The sequence below is a fragment of the Lepus europaeus genome, chromosome 18, assembly GCF_033115175.1.
Source record: "Lepus europaeus isolate LE1 chromosome 18, mLepTim1.pri, whole genome shotgun sequence".
NCBI lineage: Eukaryota > Metazoa > Chordata > Mammalia > Lagomorpha > Leporidae > Lepus > Lepus europaeus.
Genome location: NC_084844.1, coordinates 60,379,757 through 60,400,966, shown reverse-complemented (window position 1 = coordinate 60,400,966; position 21,210 = coordinate 60,379,757). Strand labels below are relative to the sequence as shown.

The 21,210-nt window shown below is 62.9% G+C and overlaps 2 protein-coding genes across 2 annotated transcripts; one reads left to right on the top strand and one right to left on the bottom strand.

Annotated features, from left to right (window-relative positions):
• Positions 1-74: 74 nt before the first annotated feature.
• On the bottom strand, positions 75-4,870 carry MAPK7 (mitogen-activated protein kinase 7). The gene is made up of 7 exons (XM_062175462.1): positions 4,706-4,870; positions 4,180-4,417; positions 3,533-3,698; positions 1,891-2,969; positions 1,089-1,780; positions 649-782; positions 75-520 (listed from the first exon to the last, which is right to left on the bottom strand). The coding sequence occupies exons 2-7, from the start codon at positions 4,409-4,411 to the stop codon at positions 367-369; spliced, it is 2,457 nt and encodes an 818-aa protein (XP_062031446.1). The 5' UTR covers positions 4,412-4,417; positions 4,706-4,870; the 3' UTR covers positions 75-366.
• Positions 4,871-14,022: 9,152 nt separating this feature from the next.
• B9D1 (B9 domain containing 1) lies at positions 14,023-21,174 on the top strand. The gene is made up of 7 exons (XM_062175464.1): positions 14,023-14,139; positions 14,661-14,729; positions 15,964-16,075; positions 17,173-17,269; positions 17,575-17,637; positions 19,967-20,034; positions 20,131-21,174. Exons 1-7 carry the CDS (start codon positions 14,077-14,079, stop codon positions 20,271-20,273), a joined length of 615 nt encoding a protein of 204 aa, XP_062031448.1. The 5' UTR covers positions 14,023-14,076; the 3' UTR covers positions 20,274-21,174.
• Positions 21,175-21,210: the final 36 nt, after the last annotated feature.

Below are 21,210 nucleotides of genomic sequence, written 5' to 3'. Positions count from 1 at the left end.
ACCCGGCTGCTCCGTGTTCTACTGCCGGTACCCTCCCCCAACTCCAAGAATGACACCTAGAGTCAGGGGCTGGAGGTAACCTTCTATTTCACAGGCCTCACTTTGACAGCAAAAAGACTGCAATAACATAATAATAATGACGACAACAATAATAATAATAAAAATACAATACTGAAAAGGATCACTCAGAGGGAGCCGGGGTTTCATGATCCAGTTATGGCTCGGTGGTGGCTCAAGTGGCGGCTTAAGGCTGAGGGTGGGTCTGAGATGAACCTGCAGAATTGATCCAAGCGGAGCCCCACCTGCTGGGCCAGGGCCACGGCCCTGGAGCTGGGTCTGCCCCGCAGCAAGGCCCAGCGCGCGGGCTCAGGGCTCCTGGAGGTCAGCCAGGTCAGCCAGCAGCATCGGGGAGTCCATCTGGATCTCCCGCTGCAGGGACTCAATGTCGGCAGGGTTTATGCCGTGGCCCTCCAGCCAGTCCGCGAGCAAGGAGGCCGACAGTGAGGCCGAGTCCGCCTGGCTGCAAGGAGAGGACACAGGGCAGAGGGGGTGCTGTTAGCCTAGGCCACTTATCCCCCATCCCACACAAGGGCCTCCTGCACCACGGCCCCTCCCCAAGCCCCATTCCAGGAGCTCCAGCCCTCTTACCCGTCCTGGGGCCCGTCAGCCACACCCATGTCAAAAGACTGGTTTAAGAATTCCTCCAGGTCAAAGCCAACACCGTAGCCGGCCCCACTGCCCTTTGGAGTGCCTGAGAACACGGGGGGCAGAGGGTCCTCCACCTGCAGGGGGTAGCAACAGGTCACAATGAAGGCACCAGCAGGCACAGACGGACGCTGACGTTCCGCCTGGATAGCACCACAGCAAACGCCCGTCTCCTCAGTGAGCCCCGGCTGGGCCCTCTCCAGCCAGGACCTTATCGGTGTCCCAACAACCTCCTCACTGGCACTGCACTCCTATGAGCTGGGCACGAGCTGGGAGATAAAGCCCCATCTCTGGGCAGTCCTCAAGGAACACGGACGACTTCCACAACCCACACCCCCGGGCTTGGATCCGGGGGTCCCCGTGGCCTGGGCCCTTCCTCTCACCTGCGACTTGGACAGCTGCTGGGTCACTAGGTTGACGTCGGGCGACTCTGATGTAGAAGGTGGAGGGGCAGCCCGGGGGTCTGGAGGGGGAGGGCCGGCTGGGAAGTAAGGCAGAACTCCTGGGGCACTGGGGCCTGGCAACCCAGCGGGTGGCACAATTGACTGGGGGGCCAGGAGGCTGCTGGAGGTGGCAGTCTGGAGTGGAGTTGGGACAGGGACAGGCACAGGAGGGCCAGCAGGGTGGGGACCAGGGCCAGGGGGTGGGCAGGCAGGCTGGGGGACAGGAGCGGGGCTGGCGCTTGAGGGCTGCAGCGGGGGGCCAGCAGGCTGGGCTACAGGGCCAGGAGGAGGACTGGCAGGCTGGGCCGGGGGAGGCGTTGGTGCGGGAGCAGGGGCTGGGACCACAGTGGGTGCTGGGGCAGGGACCGTGGCCGGGGGCCGGGCCATGCGAGTCCAGCGCTCCAGCAGGCTGCGGTCATTGTCAGTGAGCACCAGCCCGGCCAGAGGGTCAGTCGAGGGGCCCCCGAGGGCCCCCACAGCCCGCTCCTTCCGTTCCCGCTCCTGCCGCCGCTTCTCCCGCTCCTTGGCACGCTCCTGCCGCCGCCGCCGCTTCTCCTCCCGCTCCCGCTGGCGCTCCTGGGCTGTCACGGGCTTCCGAGGCTCAGGAGCTTCCAGGGGGACGCTGGGCCCATCTGCAGGGAAGTTGGGCAGGGGGCGGGGTGAGAGCCTGCAGCCCGGCTCGGGGCAGAGACCCCCTCCCCACCACCCCATTCCTCGGCCAGCTGCTGGGTCCACAAGTCACCTCGGAGGCGGCTCCGCAGGGACTTGAGCAGGGCGGCTTTGAGGGCGGCCTTGGTGTTGTCTGAGATGGCGCCCTCTCTCTTCGGTGGGGCGGGTTCGCTGGCTGCTGGGGGTGGCTGCAGGGTCAGATCAATGGTGTCAGGTGCAGGGCCAGGGCCCGGCGGCGGGACGGGTGGGGGCGACTCCATGGCACAGTCCCCGCTGGGTGCCCAGGGACTGGGCATCTCAACATCTGGGCAGCCAGGCTCGCTGGCCACAGGCTGCAGGGAAGGCTGGAAACGGATCTGCTGGCGGATGCCCTCTCGCCGGGCATGGAAGTCCTCGATCTCAGCCACAATGGCCTCCTTAATGCGCTCCCGGGTGAGGGCCTCACGGTCAAAGGCAAAGTCAAAGGGCGGGGCACAGTCAGGCTCATCATCAGGGTCATGGTACTTGGCCAGGAAGGGATGGCGCAGGGCGGCGGCGGCCGAGATGCGGGCACTGGGCTCGAAACGCAGCATGCGGCCCAGCAGGGAGAGGGCCTGGCGGTCAGCACCCGGGTACACGGTCTCCCAGGGCACAGGCTGGCGCGGCGGCAGGCTCTGGATATAGGCCCGCACCCTCTCGGCCCCCACAGCCTGAACCACGGCCGGCGACGGGGTGCCCAGCACCGTCATGATCAGCTGTAGCTGATGCACATAGTTTTTGCCTGGGAAGAGCTGGCGCCGGGCCAGCATCTCGCCAAAGATGCAGCCCACGGACCAGAGGTCGATAGCCTGGGTGTACTCATGCAGGGAGAGCATGAGCTCGGGGGCCCGGTACCAGCGGGTGGCCACGTACTCGGTCATGAAGTACTGGTGCTCGGCGGGAGATGTGCACAGGCCACGGGCCATACCAAAGTCCCCGATCTTGAGCTCGCAGTTCTCGTTCACCAGCAGGTTGGAGGGCTTGAGGTCGCGGTGGATGACCTGGGCCGAGTGCATGTACTTGAGGCCCCGCAGCAGCTGGTAGAGGAAGTAGCGCACGTGCTCCAGCGTGAGTGGCTGCGAGGAGTGGATGATCTGGTGCAGGTCACTCTCCATCAGGTCTAGCACCACGTAGCTGGAAGGGGGCAGGGAAGAGGCCTGGGCTCCGTATTCCAGGTGTAAGAACCATCCTCACGGTGCCCTCCTGGCCTTGCCCTGGGACCCTGAAGGGGCTGACGGCACAGCACTGAGCACTGAATTCCAGATTCTTTCCAGACCTAGTTTCCTTATCACATACAAGATGGGGCTGGCCTGCACGAGGGCTGGCCGAAAGGTTCAGTTTGGGGGCTAACTCTGCAGTTTGGCTGCTCAAAGGACTATGATGAAAACTGTGAAGGCATACCCGTTTTCTCTAGAGAAGGGTTCTGTGATCAATTAGTGATGTCTGCTGTGGGAGTAGGAGGGTTCAGCAGCAGCATCAACATTCTACATTGGCCAGCTTATACACTGAGAGTCTATGAAACTGTAACGCCTCTACTCTTCCTGAGGAGTAACAGCTGGCCCTGGCAACGCCCTAAGGCAGCACTGGCCCTGCGATTATGGAAATTTTCCCAGCTGCCTTTCCGAGCTTCGGCGATAGGAGCCTCAGCCTTTGCTACAGGTCCTAACTGTGCCTCCCTCTCCCATTGCGTTGCTTACACGGATTTGAACTCGCCATAGGGCACTGTGGGCCTCAGGATATCCTTGATGGCAATGATGTTGTCGTGTTTGAAGTGTTTGAGGATCTTCAGCTCCCTGAGGGTCCGTTTGGCATTGGTCACCACGTCGAAAGCATTAGGGATCTTCTTGATGGCTACCTGCTGGCCTGGGGGGCAGGGCAAAGGCTGTCACCACAGGGTCTCTTAGAGCAGCCGCTTCCAGGATGCAAACTACAGCTCCCCCACACTGGGCACCTACGGGCTACCGAGCCTGGTGCTAACTAAGCACTTTACCCACACTGCTGCTACCCTACGAGGTAGGTACTACCGTCTCAACATTACAGACAAGGGAACCCGGCGCAGTCACCTGTGAGAAGCTGCACAGCCAGTTAGCAGGAGAGCCTCCCAGACCTAGCCCATCCCACCACCACTCCCTGGTGCCAGGCTCTGGCCCCAGAGCCCAGCAGCCTGGTGGGATGGCAAAACAAAACCAAACAAAAAACGGCTAGGCCAGAGTTGCAAGGAATCCTGCCTCACTGGGAGCCTGGGAACCTAGAGAGATCTCTGGGTCGGAACCACACCTCACAGCTGGCTAAGGCAGGGTTTCTCACTCCGAATCTACCAAGGGCAGTGACCCAGGAGACGCACCGGTGAGGCGGCGGCGGGCGGACGACACCACCCCGTAGGCGCCGTTGCCGATCGTCTCAATGATCTCGTACTCGTCGCCCACGTCGAAGGTCACGTCGAAGGAGCGGGCCTTGAGCAGGGCCAGGTTCTTGGCGGCGACAGAGGCGGCGGTGTGGACGGGTTCAGCCTTCACCGACCCGGGGGGCTCCCCAGAGCCGTCCTCGCCATCCTCTTCTTTAAGGGGCTCGGCCATGGTCCTCTGTGTGGAGACGCCGGTGACGAAGGGTGCCCACCCCCTGACCCCATCCCGGGGGGCTCAGTTTCCCCTTCTGTGGGTTGGGGAGGGGGCACCAGGGAAATTTCCAAGTTTGCAAAACCAGACACTTGGCTAATGGGAGCGGCTGGCCTGCGGAGACACCCGACGCTGGGAGCCGCAGCCCCGGGCCTGGGTCCGGGTGGGGGTCGGGGTCGCGGGTGGGGGAGGGAGCGGCGCGGCGCCGTCCAGGAAGAAAGGGCGGGGCCCTCGGGTTCCTGGGGCCACACTCACCGACCGGCGCCTCCTCAGGGCTCCTGGAAGTCCCCGCGCTCGCCGGCGTCCGCGGCCCCGGCTAGAGGAGGGGGCTCCGGGAACCGCGCTCCGCTCGTCCGAGGCCCGCGGCCACCTCCTCAGCGCCGCGCGCTGCCCAGCCCGGGCCCCGCCGCCCCGCCTCCCGAGACCACGCTCCCTCCCGCCGCCGGCCAATCGCCGAGCGGCCCCTGCGGAGGTTCCCGCCCCTTTTACCTGCGGAGCCCAATCAGGGCGCATCGGCCGAGGAAACCGTACCTCCGCCCGCCGGGGTCCGGCTCGCCGGCGGGAGCCGCCGCCCTGAGGGCGCTCGGCGCTCCGGAGGGGTGCGCCGGCCGCCGGGCGCAGTCCCCTGCACGCATGCGCGCCGGCAGCCCCGGGCGCCGCGAGAATAGGAGGCAACGCCCCTGCACGTCGGCCCGCGCGCGTCCCCATCCATCGGCTCGGCCTCCTGCGGTCAGTCACGGCTCGTCCCGCGAGTTTGGGGAACAGCCGGGCACTCGGGACGAGCTGAGAGGCCTGGGGTTGTTACCTTGGAGACTGGCTCCCGCAGTACCCCTCCTTGGGCCCCTCTTCCCTAACGGGTCCCCATTTTCTCCGTTCTGGGAGCTCTGGGAAAGTGTCGTTCGCGGGAGAGGGCGAGCAGGCGCGTCCAACCATAGAGACCTGGGTCCTCCGGGATTCTAGAGCGTCCGGCCTCGGAGCTGCCGCTGACTTCCGGCGGTCGGTCTTCTCGCACACTTCCGGCCTCGGTGGTAGTTTGCTGGTCTGCCGGCGTCTGACCTCCGCAGGCGGCTCTGTCCCGCGGCTCCGGCGATTCGGGCTGCGACGGAGTGGAGGGAGGCCGCGGCCCGGCAGAACTCTGACTGGAACGCCATTCTTCGCGTAGCCGAGTGTCGAGCCCCGCCCTGCGACGCCAGGGCGGCGAGGAGGAAGCGGCTTTGTGGTGGAGACGCCGGCGGTGACTGTTTCCGTGGAGAAATCAAGGCCCTGCAGGCGGAGCCACGGTGTGGAGCTGGGGAATTCGGGCGAGTGTACCCTGCACCTGGCCCGGCGGATGGGAAGACGGGGAGAGCGGGAAGGAACCCGGTCGTCGGGAGTCCCGGAGTGCCAGGCTGACCGTTTCGGCAGAGTTCAAAGGTCGTTTATTTTGCATGGATTTCAGACTGTTTTGAGGGGGGAGGGCCAGCATGGTGGCTTCACGAATGAAGCCTCTGTGGGCCGGCAGCCCGCGTCGGGGCGCCTGCTCGAGCTGCTCCACTTGCGATCCGGCTTCCTGCCCCGGCCCTCCGCGGTCCCTGGGAGGTGGCCCCTGCCCTCCGCGGCGGACACGGGGGTGGAGTTGCCGGTCCCCGGCTCGGCCTGGCACAGCGCTGGCTGTGGCCACCCTTGGGAAGGGAGCCGTTACGTTGTAAGATCTGTCTCCGGTTCGCCCGCTCTCTAGTTCCGCCTTTCAGATACCTAAGTAAATCTCTTTTTTTAAAAAGTTTGTGATTCTGCTTCGCACAGTGCGTGGGGTACCTTTATATGTATATGTACTAGTTAGATAGGTAGCGATCGTATGGACCGACTGAGTTGGGGTTGAAGTCTAAATTTGTTTCTGATTTCCCTGGCAGCATAACAAAGCCAAATTATCTCACGTGATTTGCACTGAGCATTAATAAGGAAACCATGCTCTTGAGAAATGGGGTTTCCTGTTACTGAGACATGGAAGTGTTTGAGGGGAATTTTTTTTTTCCCACAGATTTATTTGTTTTATTTGAAAGACAGAGCCAGAGAAAGAGGGAGAGACAGGTCTGTCTGCTGGCTCACTCCCCAGGTGGCTGCAATGGCTGGAGCTGGACCAGGCCAAGACAGGAGCCAGGAGCTTCTTCCAGGTCTCCCACGCAGGTGCAGGGGCTCAAGCACTTGGGCCTTCTGCTTTCCAGACGCTTCAGCAGGGAGCTGGATCGGAAGTGGAGCAGCTGGGACTTGAACTAGCGCCCATATGGGATGCCAGCGCTGCAGGCCACGGCTTAACCACAGCGCCGGCCCCAGGGGCCTTTCTAGAGATGATAGAGTAGACGATCCTCGCTGACTCTGAAATCCATGCAGTGCCAGGCCCTGTGTCGGCTCTTAGTGTAAGCAGAGGTCACACAGAGGCCGGAACATGAAACACATTATTTTCTAGGGACCCACTGGACACTGTCTGGTGGCCCTGTTTGAATCAGGAATAAAATATCAGAAGAGACTAATGCACTGTGTATCCTTTAAATACTTCAAAACTATTCTGTCCAGTTTGGTTATTCGCTGCAGACAATTCACTATCCCCTGGTTAAGAAGACTCTGATTCTCTTACTTTCTGTCTGAATTACTGTGCCGCTGCTCCCACGGCAGCGGCTGTGCCCTGGAGAAGTCATCAGTATCCCTTTCTGGTCAAATCCAGCCCTCGGCCCTTGCCCTCTCGACCTCTCTGGTGCATCTGACACAACTGACCACTTGTCTAAAAACGGAAAGTGCGGATTCACATTTTCTTGTGGTTCGAGGCTCTTTGGTAAAGAAACGTTTTAGTGAAAAATCTTGGTCCCGCCTCCTGGTGGCCACTAGAGGAAAGTGACTCAGACAGTCCCAGGTCACATCACCACAGGGCTGCGTTCTGAGAATCGCACTGGGAGGCGGTGTTGGCCTTGTGAGAACTTACCTGCTGTGTCCTGCACACACCTGTGGGCATTTGTAACAGTGGTGTTTGCGTAGCACAACCCATCTAAGCGTGGGGAAGCACAGTAAAATGTAGATGAGAATAAATAGTGCTTCTGTGGAGGGCACTCACCACGAATGGGGCTTGTGGGACCGGAAGTTGCTCTGGGTGAGTCGGGGTCAGTGCAGGGTGACTGCAGGCCCAAGACATGACTGCACCCCAGGATAGGTTTCATCTATACCAAGGCCACGTGGAATTTATTTTTTTAAAGTTTTTCCCTTTTTATTTTTTTAAGGATTTGAGAGGTAGAGTTACAGATGGAGCGAGAGATGGAGAGAAAGGTCTTCCATCCACTGGTTGGTTCCTGCTTTACCCACTGTCAGCCTAAAGAGAGGACATTTTATTTTTTAAAGATGTTATTTATTTATTTGAGAGGTAGAGTTACAGGCAGGGAGGGAGGGAGAAAGAAAGAAAGAGATCTTCCATCTGCTGGCTCATACCCCAAATGGCCACAACAGCCAGGGCTGGGCCAGGCTGAAGCCAGGAGCCAGGTATTCCATTCAGGTCTCTCAGCTTGGATGGCAGGGGCCCAGGTATCTGGGCCATCTGCTGCCTCCCAGGTGTGTTAGCCAGGAGCTGCGTCAGAACTGGAGCAGGCGGGACTCTAGCCAGTGCTCCAGTCTCCAATATGGGATGTTGGTGTCGCAGAACTCCATGCCGGCCCGTGGGGCATCTAGCCTCGTTTCCAGGTCATGTCCCATTGGACAGCCCAGCCAAGGGGAGCAGTGTGTTGACTGGCCAAACCCCAGTCACCTGTGCTCTGCTCTGGCCAGGTATGGATGGGGCCCATTTTCCCAAGGAAGCCTGGGAGGTAGGGACAGTGGGTGGCCGAGGGGCCGATGAGAAGAATGGCAGTGTCCTGTGCCGGTGGGGTGGGGTGGGGTAGTCAGAGGAGCAGAGGGGGCTACACAGGGGACGCCACGCTCCTGACATCGCCGCCTCCCCACAACCGGTTGTGCTTTGGCCTCAGAAACAGTGTGGTTTGACTCCTGCTCCGCCCCGGCAAGCCCACAGTGTCTCGGCTGACTGCTGTGTGCTGGGCTCCTAGCTGGACAGTCCCAGCCCACCTGATGAGGGAGGCGTGCGCTGGGCACTAAGAAGTCAGGAAGGGCTTCCGAAGTGACACGGGAAGAGGACACCAGGGACACGTGTGAGCCAGGCAGGCAGGGGAGGCTCCAACAGAGGAGCGGCACGGCCAGGGTCAACAGGCTGACAGCGGGATGGGGTCACAGAGACATGGGGCCAGAGGCAGGTGGGGACCGACCATGGGAGACCCTAGGATGGAGGTAGTGGGCGGTTTCTTCGCCTGTGAAGCGGGAGTGTGCAGACTGCCTGTGGGTGTTGTTGGATGGAGCCGAGACATCACATCCACAGAGCACCTGGCACAGGGCCCGGCCCTTCTGTCACTCCCAGCACTACCTCCCCGTGACTGCAGACATTTCCACCCTCACCTTTCCCAACGGGCAGTCAGTACACATCCGTGTCCCCGTGAAGAGGGTCGGGGCTGGGGCTGGGGCTGGCCACCTCCGTGCCCAGGAGTCCCATCATTTACACACCCAGTCCTTCCCCCACCCCCAGCACACACACATTGACAAACCTGCCGAGAGCTGCGGAGGCACACCCAGGGACACAGAGCCAGGTGCACAAGCGACCCCCGCCCACACTGGGGACGCGTGGATGCCGAGACATCCCCCGGCAGGACACGCAGGCACCTGCAACCCACCCTCCGCCCCAGCGCTTCCTCGTGGGCTCTGTCTGCCTCTGCAGAGTGGCCCAGGGATGCTTTCTCCCCAGCGTGTCCCGAGCGGGTACGAGGGCACGGATTCTGGCTGGAAGCGCCTTCCACACCGGGGAGCAGGGAGGGGATGGGCACAGTCCTGCTGTGTGGGCTGGGGCTCACAGACTCCGAGCGTGGTCAAGCTGATGGCACAAGGGCCTCAGGGAGTGTGGCCGCTGGGCATTGGCCTGTGGACAGCAGGAGCCGGGCCTGGCACCCACACAGCCTTGGCTTTGCTGAGCAGCGGTATTCGCATGCAGGTCTCCCAGCGGGAAAGGGGCTGTCGCTACGCCACCCTGGGAGCTGAATGTGGTTTGGGCGGAGGGACCAGCAGGAAGCAGCATCCGGAGGTGACTGTCCCTGGCTTCCAGAGGCCAGGGCCGCCTGGTGATCTCAGCCCTGTTCTGACACTGAGCACAGCCTGGCCAACCACTGACCTGGGCAGGGGGAGGTCGGCCGCCCACCCCGCCAGTGCCTGGGTGTCTGTCCTCGCGCTGCAGTCCTGAGAGAGCCCAGAAGCTGAGCAGACACTGAGGTTGACAGTTGCCCAGCCCGGAACATCCCCTGAATGCCCTACGCTCACCCTGGGTGTGGGGATGCAGACTCCTACCTGCTCTCTGTCCCTGGAAAGGTCGCAGCCTGTGAGGGAGACAGACGCCGCGAATGTCGGGAGATGGCAGCCACACGCCCCTGCTCCTGGCCTCCGCCCTTCCCTGGGGTTTTGGTGTCTCCAAGGCTGGGCCCCTACTCCCTGGGCTCTGTGCCAACCACACTGCCCCTGCCCTCCGTGAGTCCGGACACCTCCTTCTGTGCATGGAGGGAAGGGGCAGCTTTGTGGCACAGTGGGTTACGCTGCCGCATGGGTTCCAGCATCCCATATGAGCACCCAGTTCAAGTGCCAACTGCTGCACTTCCAATCCAGCACCCTGCGAAGGCCCTGGGAAAACAGCGGAAGATGGTCCAAGTACTCATGTCCCTGCCACCCAACGTGGGGGACCCGGATGAAGTTCCAGACTCCTGGCTTTGGCTTGGCCCAGCCCCAGCCATTGCGGCCATTTGGGGAATGAACCAGCGGATGTCTCTTCCCCTCTCTCTCTTTCTCTTTCTCTCTCTCTGCCTTTCAAATAAATAAAAATTTTTTAAAAAATCAGGTCATGTCTTCACAATAGTGTACACATCCCACGGAATAAGGCCTGTTACCAAGGTCAGCAAGGCCCTCCTCCTGACACTAAATGGGAGATGGAGGAGGGGTCAGTGCGCCGCAGCAGCTTGTTTGGTTTCCCGTGAGATCCCCAACCCGCCCCGATCTGCAGGGGAAGCCTGTGGGAAATGGCTGAAGAGCATGGAGCCCCACGATCAGTTGGGGTGTGGGCCAGGTTGGGGGCAGGTAGAGGTTCTGTTCTGGACCTCCCAGGAGGAGTCTCCTTGCCCAGGACTGGGTGGGCGGGGTCCAGTGATGAGCCTTCCAGACCTGACCATGAGCATCTACTTTCTCTTAACCTGGCACCTGCTTCTGGGGTTTCCAGGTGAAACACAGAATACACAATTAGATTTTAATTTCAGCTAAACACTGAATAATTATTTCAGAAACATCAGAGTCGGCACAGTGGTGTAGCAGGTTAAGCCTCTGCCTGCAATGCTGGCATCCCATATGGGCACCTGTTCAAGTCCCAGCTGCCCCACTTCTGATCCAGCTCTCTGCTGTGGCCTGTGAAAGCAGTGGATGATGGCCCAAGTGCTTGGGCCCCTGCACCCGTGTGAGAGAAATGGAAAAAGCTCCTGGTTTCGGATTGGCCCAGCTCTGGCCTTTGTGTGACCATTTAGGGAGTGAACCAGCAGATGGAAGACCTCTTTCTCTCTTTTGCCCCCCCCCCCGACTGCCTTTCAAAAAATGACACAAAGGAGCTGGACTCCAACCACATTGTCTTCACTGTTGAGGCTGTCGCTGCCACGTACTGAGCTCTGCCAGGAGGAGGGTCTTAATGATCCCCACTTTTCTAGAAACTGGTAGAGAGGGTGAAACAGTCACCCCAAGGTCACATAGCTTGGCAGGCCAGAGTCTGGACAGCTCCCTCTGCTGGCTGGCTCCTGGGAACTGCTGCTCCACCACTTCCTCCCTTGAACCTCAGGGGCAAAGAGGGTATGCGCACCCCACCCCCGAGGTAGGGATTGCGGAGGCCGGGGCGGGAGAGTGGGGGGACTTGGCCAGAGAGTGAGGCAGCCCAGGCAACGCCCCCTTCCTAATGAAGATCTGGAAGGGGGCACGTGGGGTTCTCGCTGTGGATGGTAGTGGGCTGTGCTCTCTGCCTCCACTGAGACAGGAGGCAGAGCAGGAGTCCCCGCTGGGGACGAGACCCTGGGAGGAGAATCCGGGAGCAGGACGCCCACCCTGCCCCCGGAGTCTGAGCTCAAGCCCTGCCACGGCTGCCTCCTCTTCCCCCAACCACCTCCCCCTTGCCTGGTGACGTGGGCCTGGCGGGCATCCTGGGGACAGGGCACTGGGATGGCTAAATTTCCTGGGTTGACACAGAGGTCAGACGCAGCACCGTGCAGATGCCAGCCCTGCTGCTATCTGGTAAAGAGCTGGGCGCAGAGAGGAAGGCAGGCTCTCTTAAAACGATCCCAGTCCCGGGTTGCAGCCACAGGAACCTGGGTCCCCAGCCTGCGGAGTGGGGAGCCCCACGGGACCTGGGGCCAGCCTTTGAAAATCCCAGGGGTGGAGCAGTTGGAGGGCTCCCCTTCAGGAGGTCCGGCTGCCTTAGTAGCTGCACGCAGAGGAAGACTTCTCAAGTGGGCTCAGACAGCTGAATAGGAGCTCTCGAGGTGGGGAAGGTAGGGGCCGACGTGCCAGGTAGAGGAGCAGCACGTGCAAACCTGGACGCATGCAAAGATGTGAGCACTGCCCCCCTCCATGACTCCCAAGGAGAAGCCAAGGACGCAGTGCGTCTCTGCATTCCCAGTCCAGTGCCTGATGTGTATAACCACACGTCATTGGCACAGCAACCCTCTGGGGGTGACGAGGACACGGACGCTGGGAGGTTAAGTGACTTCCCCCAGGTCACACAGTATTCCACTGCAGCTGTGGAGCTGGGGCCCTAGGACACAGAGCTGAGCTCAGCCTAGGAACGGCCTGTGGCTGGACCCTTGGGAGGGTCAAGACGGCTGTGGGGAGCTGCCCCTGGCCCTGGCACCACTGGCCAGGCCCGCGGCTCCCAGCAGCCCTGTGCAGCCTGTCTCCTCCCTAGCCTCTGGGCTGCCTTTTCCCGCCCCCTGGCAGCTCTGCTGAGCTCAAGGGTTTAAAGCTGATTTTGAAAAGCTGGGCGCAGAAGCCTGGGCTGGCTGAGGGCGGCACTGGGGCCCTACAAGGATGGTAGTTCCCAGTCCCTGAGCCCCCAGCCTCCCTGGCCAGCTGCTCACCAGCACGCGACAGGAGCCTGCAGGGGACGGGGGTTAGACCAGATTCCGCTCCCAGCCCTACCCCCGCCCTGACGGCACCATCTCACCCACCTCGTGGGCCCTCCCCAAGCCCAGTGGGTCCCAGATCCCACTGTGCTGGAGACTTCTTGAGGGAAGCACCAGAGAGGTGGGCAGGGGACGAGTGACGAGGGAGTGGAGGGGGAGGCTGGGGGAGCCCTGGCACAGATGCACCCCACAGCAGCCTGGGCGGAGGGCCTCTTCCACCCCTCTGCAGACCCTGCACCCGGCTGGCCCACCTGAACTGGGGTGAGCATTCCCGCAGGCCCCGAGCAAGCCCCTGACACCCCCTCCCTGGAAGTTCCTCCCAATGCCACTGGACTTGGCCGCTAGCCCTGGTCACCCTTTGCTCAACTTGGGCTTGTTTGTCCCTGGGGGCCACCCCGAGCTCCTGGCCCCTTGATGTCCTGTTTGATGTGGGTTGGAAACGGCATCCGAGCTTGTGTGCCACAGTGAGCCATAGGAGGAAAGAGGAGGGTGGGGCCGGCGGGAGAGCGCATTTGAACTGCACAGAATGGGGTGAGGGGTGGAGGGAGCCCCTGGCCCGTGCTCCCAGTGCTGTGCTCCGGCCCCCCCGGCCCTTCGGGCCAGCTCAGCGAGCAATCCTCAGTGAGTGCTAAGAGGAAGCGGACCCGCGTGGCAACAGAAGCTGTGGCCTGCCGGGGCAGCCGGGGACTGACTCCCCTTTGAACGAGGGGCCCCGACACAGCCGTGGTTCTGGCCAGCGAGTGCCCCAGCCGCGAGCGTGGGGCGGCGGGAGTGCCAGAGGCTACCCCTCCGTGGGCCTCAGTTTCCCCGCTCCCACGGAGCAGCAGTGCCTTCGATGCGTGGAGTCTCGAGGTCCCCAAGTTTCACAAGCTCCGGGCCACGGCTCTCAGAAGTCCCCAAGGCGCTGCTGGGCCCCAGCTGGGGGGACCCTCCCGGACCGCCAGGCCCGGCTCTCCGTCGTCTCCCGGCCGGGGGAGCGGGGTACTTATTTAACCTTTGCTTATCCTCAAGACCCGGCTCTTTCCCGCCTCCGCGCTCCGCTGGAGGATGGGGGGGGCAGGGCCGAGTCGGAATGAACGCACGCCCCTAAGGCGGTAACCTGATCGATAGCCGAGCTGCGCGCCCCCAGGCCTGGAAAGACTGAGTGCAACTGAGGAGCCTCGCCCCATTTGGCCCCGCCCCCGGCAGCTCCCGCCCCCGCTGATTGCGCCTGCGCGCTGCCACGCACTCGCTGGCTTCCGCGAAGGCGGTGCTGGCAGGAGGCGTGTCCCGCGCGCCACGCCGTCTGTATCCACGGCAACCGCGGCGCCTCTTAGCTCCCGCGCGCGCGTGGACCGAGCGGGTGGGCCCCGCCCCGCCCCAGCGTCTCCCCGGGCCATGGCGGCTGCGAGCCCCAGCGTCTTCCTGCTCATGGTCAACGGGCAGGTGGAGAGCGCCCAGGTGAGCCGCCGTGGGCCACAGAGGCGCTGCGCTCGGACCCGGCGCTGGAGAGGCGTGACGCGAGGCTGCCGCCGGGCGAGGCGCGGACTGGGGCCGAGGGTCGCGTCGCCTGGGTGGGGGCACCGGCGGGAGCCTCCCGGGGGCGTAAAGGCGGGAAGCGGGGCCCGCGGGGCCCCCGAGCTCGGGCTGGGAGCGGGATGCTTTGCTCACTGGGCGGAGTGACCAGGGAGGGCGGGGCTGGGTCCCGCCGAGCTCCCGCCTCGTCCCACCGTAAGGACCACCTACTGCAGGTAACCAGGCGCCCCCCAGCCCCGCCGGGCTGCCCCTTGTCCGGGGACAGTGGCCCAGCCCGGGCTGTCCACCGGGCACAGGCCCCTGGCCCCAGCCCCCTCCGGGCTGCCCCTTGTCTATGGACAGTGGCCTCAGCCCGGGCTGTCCACCGGGCACAGCCCCCGCCGGGGCTGGGCCCACTGCACCGCCAGGTCCCCCGCCGACCGCCCCGGTGTGCTCTCTCTCCACAGTTTCCCGAGTACGACGACCTGTACTGCAAGTACTGCTTTGTGTACGGCCAGGACTGGGCCCCCACTGCGGTAAGCTGGGCTCCGGGGCGACCGGCGGGCTCTCTGCGGGCGGCCCCCGCGCCCTGCTGCTCCCCTTCAGAGAGGGCCAGAGCAGGAGTGTGTTCCTGGTGGAGGTGAAGCCGGGCCCCTTGGTCCCCCAGGGCGTGTCCTTAGTGACACTTGAGGAACCAAGAGGAAGCCTGGGCCGGGTGAGCGGCGGGGAGAGGCCTTCCAGAGGGTGGCTTTGGAGAGGAGACCCAAGGATGGTGAGGGAACCACCGTGGAGGAACCTGTAGGCACAAGGAGCAGGGTGTGCAAAGGCCCTGAGGCACGTCTGAGGAACAGTGAGGAGGCTAGCTCCGCCAGGGAACGGAGCGAGGAGTGGCTGGAGAGGAAGCCGGGAGGCCTGGGGGGCAGATTCTGTGGAACTTGGTAGGGCCTTCACTCAGGGAGGTAGGCCCCCACCAGAGAGCTGTGAACCCACAAGAGAGGGATCTGACCCCCTCTGGGGGCCGGCGCTGTGGCATAGCAGGCAAAGCCTCCGCCTGCAGCACCAGCATGCCCTATGGGCGACACTGTGTCCTGGCTGCTCCTCTTCCCATCCAGCTCTCTGCTGTGCCCTGGGAAGGCAGTGGAGGATGGCCCAAGTACATGGGCCCCTGCACCCGCATGGGAGACCGGGAGGAAGCTCCTGGCTTCAGATCAGCCCAGCTCCGGCCATTGCAGCCATCTGGGGAGTGAACCAGTGAATGGAAGACCTCTCTCCCCCTCTCTCTCTCTCTCCCTCCCTCCCTCCCTCCCTCTCTCCCCCTCCCTCCCTCCCTCCCTCCCTCCCTCTCTCCCCCTCTCCTCTTCTCTCCTCTTCTCTCCTCTTCTCTCCCCCTCTCTCCCTCCCTCCCTGTCTGTAACTCTTCGTTCCCCATAAATCAATAGCCAACCCCTTCTCTGCTGAGGGCAGGCTGTGTGGGGGCAGGGGCGGGGGCACAGGACGGGGCACTGTAACAGTGCCCCGGGGCGAGAGAGGGCAGAGGTCGAGCTCTGGTGCCCTGAGCAGGGAGCCGGTGGCTTTCCTGCCGGGCAGGTGTGACCGAGAGGGAGAGGCGGTGCGGGTGACCGCTCTTCCCAGCAGCTTCTGCGGGCAGCACCCGCCCCAGGCGGCCTCTCTTCCCTCCTGGTAGGGAGACTTGCTGCCTGTGGGGAGGGGCGGGTGGTGGCTGGGCAGCCCGCAGCCTGGACTCCAGTGTCGTCGTCCCTGACCCCACAGGGGCTGGAGGAGGGGATCTCACAGATCACGTGCAAGAGCCAGGATGTGCGGCAGGCGCTGGTGTGGAACTTCCCCATCGACGTCACGTTTAAAAGCACCAACCCCTTCGGCTGTGAGTGCAGGGACCTGTGGGGCTGGCGGGGGCGGGCATGGGCTGCTGGGCCTTCCTGCCTGGCACCGTCCACGCTCACGTGGGCACTGCCTGTCGCTCCCATGTGCTCCCTCCCTCCGCCCAGGTCACCTGCAGGCAGTGCAGAGGGGGCCAGGGCAGCTCTGGCCCCAGGGGCTCTCAGCTTCCCTCCTGGGCTCATGTCCAGCTCCCCCGGGGGCGGCAGGGGGCCAGCTGGAGGGCAGACTCACAGGCTGAGGCTGGAGGGAGCCGGGGGCGGGGTTCAAAGGGCTGCCCTGTGAGGAAGGGGGTGGAGTCCCGGGCTCCTGACGGTCCTAGCCCCGGACTTGGGGATTAAGCTCCAAGACTGTTAGGGTCCAGACACCCGGGAAAAGCAAGTAAGAAATGCTTTTGCGGGACAGCGCCTTGGGCACAGCCATTAAGATGTGGCCTGGGAGGCCCAAGACCCAAGGCCCGTGGGTAAGGTTATAAACTATGAAAACGGCCCCTGGGTGAAAAAGGTTCCCCCAGCCCTGTTTTATTTTATTTGAAAGAGTAAGAGAGAGAGAGAGAGAGGTCTTCCATCTGCTGGTTCACTCCCCAAATGGCTGCAACAACCGGAGCTGAGCCAAGCGGGGAGCTGGATCAGAAGTGGAGCAGTCAGGATTTGAACTGGCACCGTGCGGGATGCCGGCGCTGCAGGCCAGGGCTTTAACCCACTGCGCCACAGCGCCGGCCCTACTAGCCCGTTTTAAAGGAAGGTGCCTGGAAGGGCTTTGCTCCGACACCTCTCCCGAGCGCAGCGCGGGCGCCCCAGTCCCCCGAGCCACAACCATCTCCATCAGAACGCAAGCGCCCAGTGAGCCAGGACGGAACCTCTGTCTGCCCGTGTCTCCCAGGGACAGAGGACAGCCGTGGTGGGGGCGGGGGGATGCAGAGGGGCTGGCTGGGTGCCACGGCGGGCCCGGGAATACCAGGGTGCAGTCAGTTCCCACGTGCACTCCTGCTTGCCTGCCCACCCACCATCCCCAGCCTGCAGCTCAGCTGCACACCACCCGCCTCCCGTCCCCTCTGCTGCCCCCGGCTTTGTCCTCCCCCAGGGCCACAGATGGTGCTCAGCGTGTACGGTCCGGATGTGTTCGGGAACGACGTGGTCCGGGGCTACGGGGCTGTGCATGTACCCTTCTCCCCTGGCCGGTAGGTCCCTGCACTGCCCCTGGCTGCTGGGCAGATGCCGCCTCCAGTTCTGTTTGGGCCTCTGGCTCGGAAGTCTCTGGGGCTCCCAGGGGCCTGGGTAGCTCAGCACCCAGAGTGAGGGGTACAGCCCTTATCGTGGGTGGGGGGCCCACACGTGTGGGTGCCGCGGCTCGCGCTGAAGCTGGGCAGGGGGCAGGCCCGGGAGGACTTGGGGAGGCTGGGCCCGGGCCATGTGCTCGCTGCAGGCTCCCACGGGGCCATCCTGTGGCAGCTCAGCACCATCCGTGTGCACACGTGTGTTCCAGGTACAGAAAGACCATCCCCATGTTCGTCCCAGAGTCCACATCCAAACTGCAGAAGTTCACCAGGTGAGTGTCCTGCCCGTGTGCCCCCGAGCCGCCCCTCCTGCTCCCGTGGCAGCCGGTGTCACACGCCATGCCTGGGATGCACCTGAGCCTCACCTGTGGGGGCAGAAGGAAACGGGCCCCGTGGAGCCGCTCCAAGTCTGTATGGGATAGAGCAGGGGAGAGACACAGGACAGGGGCACAGAGCCACCGCAAAATGCTGGTTCGCTTTCCAAATGGCCACCACAGCTGGGGCTGGGCCAGGCCCAAGCCAGGAGCTTCATCCGGGTCTTCCATACGAGTGCAGGGGCCCAAGCACCTGGGCCATTGTCTGCTGTCAGGGAGCGGATCGGAAGTGGAGCAGCTGGGACTTGCCCGCAGTGGGGACCTTTGATCCACTGGTCACCAGATGTCTTTACCCATGGGCGCCTCCGGCAGGAGGTGACACTTAAGCAGAGACAAGAGCAGAGGTAAGTGACCACCAGGGGAAAATGTGGAAGAACATCCAGGCACTGGAGCTGGTGTTGTGGTGCAGTGGGGTAAGCTGCCTGCAGTGCCGGCATCCCATAAGGGCACCAGTTCGAGTCCCGGCTGCATCACTTTGATCCGGCTCCCTGCTGATGCACCTGGGAAAGTAGCAGAGGATGGCCCAAGTGCTTGGGCCCCTGCACCCACGTGGGAGACCCGGAAGAAGCTCCTGGCTCCTGGCTTCGGCCTGGTCTAGCTTTAGCTGTTGTGGCCATATGGGGAGTGAACCAGTGGATGGGACATCTCTGCCTATCTTTGTAACTCTGCTTTTCAAATAAATCAGTCTTTAAAAAAAAAAAAAAATCCAGGCACTGTGAACAGCTGAGCCCTTGCAGGTCAGTGTGGCTGGGAAGCAGTGAGCCGGGGTGGGGAGGGGGATGTGTCAGGGAAGGCCCAGGGGACAGACACCTGGAGGAAGTCCTAGTACTGACAGCTCAGCTCAGCTGCGACCACACTAATCCCTGGCAGGCCAGCCAGGACCAGGGGAACACGGAGGACAGATGGCCTGGGCTCTGCGGTGCAGTGGACAGCCAGCTGCCCGCCAGCTGGCTCAGGCTGTTGGGGCTACGCCCTGTGAGTGCAGGGACAGCATCAAACCTCAGAGCCGCGGTGCCTCACCTAGTGAGGCCTGTGGAGGGAGCAACTGCGTGTCCACTGGCTTCTGTCCTAGGACTGGGGTGCCTACTACCCCAGGAGACCTTCTAGAAGGCCACCAGGTGGGAAGGGGCTCCCTAGCCAGATGTCCTGTGCCAGGGTCACCTAGAGGTGGCACCTCCCACTCCCTGGGCTTTCCAGGGTACAGTGGGGCTGACATGAGCAGGCTTGGCTGTGGCAGGAGTGTGGCAGCAGGTGCGAGCCCAGAGCACGAGGCCAGATGGCTGGAAAAACCACGGGTTTCCTGTGCCTGGTGGAGTAGCCCAGCGTGGGGGGCCGTCTCCAGCCCCTTGCTCCAACTCTTCACTGCCAACGCGGAGTGTACTTGGGTCACGAGTGGGGGCGGCCGATGAGAGGGGTGGTGGTGTCTGGAGAGGCCTGCCCAAGCAGACGGGCCGTCCACTCCCTCCATTCCTGCCCCCCACCGCCTCCCCCCTCCATGGACCCACCTGTAACCTTCATCGTCCCCGTACGAGTGTCTTGCAGCCACTAGAGTAACTTCCACAACCTTGATGGCTTAAAGCAACTATGTACCTCCCCCCGCGCTGAAAGCCCAGAGTCGGAAATGGCCCGTGGGCAGGCTCGGGGTGCCTCCAGCTCCTGGGGGCTTCCAGCCTCCCTCGGCTTGTGGCTGCATCACCCCCACACGGCCTCCCGGTCACACGGCCTCCCTCTATGGGCCTCGGAGCTCCCTCTAACGAGGACACTTGGGTCTCACCTAGATCCAGAACAATCTGGAACAATCTCTACACTTCAGCACCTTCCACCTCACTTGCAAGACCCTTGCCCCACATATGGGCACATCCACTGCTCCCAAGGAGGGAGGGTGTAGGCCACACCCTCTTCCCCACTGGAAACTGCTGGGTATGGCTGGTCAGTAAGCTGGACAGGCCTGGTCCCAAGCTGTAGGCTCGTGGGCGGTGCCCTGGTTCCCATTCCGTTGACAGAGTGACCTTTCAGCCGGTGGGAGGAGGTGGGGTCACCCTGGCCCCCTTGCCCACCCCCTCATCGTGCCCCCTTGTATCTTCAGTGAGTACGGCCAGATAGGACAGTGTGGGGGTGGGGAGGGAAGCCCTACAGGTCTGCCCTGGCTGCGACCTGGCAGGGTGGGCGGGGCAGCAGGTGGAGGTGGTTGTGGGTTCTGCTCACGCGGCTTCCCCTATGTTCCCAGCTGGTTCATGGGACGGCGGCCTGAGTACACGGACCCCAAGGTGGTGGCGCAGGGAGAAGGCCGGGAAGGTAAAGCCTGTGGGCAGGGAAGGTGAGGCACTGCCCCCATCCTCCAGAAGGGACTATGGAGGCTGAGCCCCGCTGACGCTACCCTTCTGTCCCCAGTGACCCGCGTCCGCTCCCAGGGCTTCGTCACTGTCGTCTTCAATGTGGTGACCAAGGACATGAGGAAGCTGGGCTACGACACAGGGCCTGCAGACACCCAGGCCACCTGGGGGCCCAGCCCCACGCAGGGCCTGCCCCACTGAGGGCCCCAGTGTTGGGGGCAGAACTGTTTTGTAAAATAAAGTCACTTTGCGAGAGTGCTGGCGCCACCTTATCCCCTCAGCCCTCCTCCCCGCCGCAGGGTGGGGACCTGGGGACCCAGGCCTGCAGGCTGAGCTGCCACCTGGTGCTGGTTCTGCTTGCTGTCTCCCTCTGAAGCAGGGGGCGCCGGGAAGCAGCTCTGTGCTCCATGACCACCTTGCGGCCATAGTCCACGAAAAGCTTTCTCGCCTCCTGTTTCCACCACCACCTTCGGCACCCCAGGCCCCATGGGCCTGTGCGCTCCGCTTCTCCAGGCTGTCAGACCCACAGGGGGTCCCGCTGCCCGCCTCCTGTAGGATCCCGCCCCTGCAGGGACCCCTGGGAAAGACCTCTGTCCCCACCGAAACCTCCTTCCTGTGCGTGCTCCTCAGGTCCTGGCTGCTTCTGCCAGCAGCCACCCTCGCCTCGGGTTTAGTCATCTGGGTTCCGACGTGAGCCAGATGGTTACACAGCAAAGCAGAGCGTGACAGGGAGCCCCCCACGCCCACCACCTGGGCTCCTGGGTCCACAGGTTCTCCATTTGTGGATTCAACCCCACGGAGCTGGCTGTTAGTGGCCCCCTGCAGCGCCGGCATCCCATGTGGCCACCAGTTCAAGTGCCGCTGCTCCGCTTCTGAGCCAGCTCCCTGCTAATGCACCTGGGAAAGCAGCAGATAGAGGCCTAAGTGACTGAATCCCTGCACCCACGTGGGAGACCCAGATGGAGATCCTGGCTCCTGGCTTCAGCCTGGCCCAGCCCTGGCTGTTGCAGCCATCTTGGGGAGTGAGCCAGCAGATGGAAGACCTCTGTCTCTTCCCCCTCTCGGTAACTCTTAGCTTTCAAATAAATAAAAAACCTTTTTTAAAAACTGCATTGCTCTGCTATGGCCTGGGAAAGCA